Here is a 1,757-nt window from a genome sequence, read left to right on the forward strand (position 1 = left end):
CCAGGAGTTTGAGGTTGCTGTGAGCTAGGCTGACAGCACGGCACTCACTCTAGCCCAGGCAACAAAGCGAGACTCTCTGTCTCAAAAAAAAAAGAAAAGAAATGTATAAAGATGAGGATTTGTTAACATTATTTGTTTAAGTGTAGGTCAGAAGATAAGTATTGAAACTTTGACCAGAACTAGCATCCCCTTGAATGCTTCATATCAAACATAGAACTTCTTATTTGTTCATAGATGGAAATCTAATTTGGAGCTTTATTTTTATGATGTTAAATGTAGAAAAATTTTTTTAGGAAGTTAAAGTGAATTGGGCAACAACCCCCAGCAGTCAAAAGAAAGATACAAGCAGTAAGTATATTTTATACTCTTCGAACATTTGTTTTTATTATACCCAGTAGTTTTACTGTAAAGCATATAATCATCATACATGTTTGCAGTAATGTTTTGATCGTTATCCTAAGATATGATTTAATGTGTTTGTGTTAATAAATTTAAGAACAAATCTAATCTTTGTCATCAGGTAGTACCGTTGTCAGCACACAGCGTTCACAAGGTAATTGTATCTTCTTAAACATAAAATGAAATCTCTTGAAAGGGTATTCACTAACCACTTGAAGTTTTTTTGTTTTTGATATTGGGGGGGAGAGGGGAGGGAGGAGGTGTAATATTTCTCTTGTTTCTCTGGCAATATTTTTCCCCCTTCTTCCCAGTGTTGACCAAGTGTGACTTGCCCACTGTGTTGGTGCTAGTTCAAGCTCTCTGACCCCCTTGGTAGCAGCTGATGCCTTAGAAATACTTTCACCAACTAAAGGGCAAGATACCCTGCTTCCTTGAGGTCACCATCTGGGCTTCATACCCAGATCTTGCAAATGCTTGTGTTGCTCCTGAAACTTTGTTTCTCAAAGAGCTACCCTATATGTTGCTTAAGGCCTGCCAAATATGGGTAACTTTTCTTTCCAAATGTACCTTGTCGAAATTGGTATCTCTCTCTCTCTTTCTCTCTCTCTCTCTATTCATTTTAAAGTGTTGGTCCAACAATTTTGCATTTTTAAAGTGTTTCCTTTTTTTGAGAATTGTCTTTTTTAAAAAGTTCAGATATGGGATGGTTATTTCTCTCCAATGCTTTTTTAATGGTTCTGATATAAAGTGAAGGGATTACTGTTTTCATTCTGTTGCCTTCAGTCTTAGTTCACTTGCACATGGATTCACATAAACTGAATGGTGTAATGTCTGGGCAACCAAAACTGTTGGCTTTTGAGAAAACTGTCAAATACTTTAACATCAAACTGTTGCAATGCAAGGTATTTCTTTGATTGTTCTTCACAAAATATGGTTAAACCAAGTATATTGTGTAGCTAGCTTCAGTAAATTGTGTTAACTGAGGCAAATCTTGTCTACATAATTCACAATGCCACTATTTTATTTTAATTTGTAAAGCCTGAATATAGTGGTAAACTGAATAAAAGTAAAGAATTATTATTAGAATGGTAACTACATTAAATTTTCTACAAAACTGAAATTTGTTATATATTATTAGTTTATTTTCTTAGACCAGTATAATAATTGACTATAAATAGAAATATAACTGTTAGCTTCCAGCTAGATATACCACAGTCTTTTTAGGAGAATCTTTCCTATATTATTGCCTTGATTCATTTTGTTTTAGAGTTGATAGGATTTGTATAGATAGAGGATAGTGTTTCATTGATACTTTATTGTAATTCGTAAATCATTTTAAGAATACTGGATAGATTTTA

The 1,757-nt window shown here is 33.8% G+C and overlaps 1 protein-coding gene across 1 annotated transcript in view; it reads left to right on the forward strand.

Annotated features, from left to right (window-relative positions):
- Positions 1–1,757, forward strand: part of TIA1 (TIA1 cytotoxic granule-associated RNA binding protein) — a 21,956-nt gene that overhangs the window by 3,646 nt on the left and 16,553 nt on the right. The window contains exons 2-3 of the mRNA XM_012646421.1: positions 294–348; positions 521–553. Coding sequence (XP_012501875.1) covers positions 294–348; positions 521–553 — 88 coding nt within the window. The remainder of the gene's footprint in view (positions 1–293; positions 349–520; positions 554–1,757) is intronic.

The sequence above is a fragment of the Propithecus coquereli genome, unplaced genomic scaffold (assembly GCF_000956105.1).
Source record: "Propithecus coquereli isolate 6110/MARCELLA unplaced genomic scaffold, Pcoq_1.0 Scaffold243, whole genome shotgun sequence".
Taxonomy (NCBI): Eukaryota; Metazoa; Chordata; class Mammalia; order Primates; family Indriidae; genus Propithecus; species Propithecus coquereli.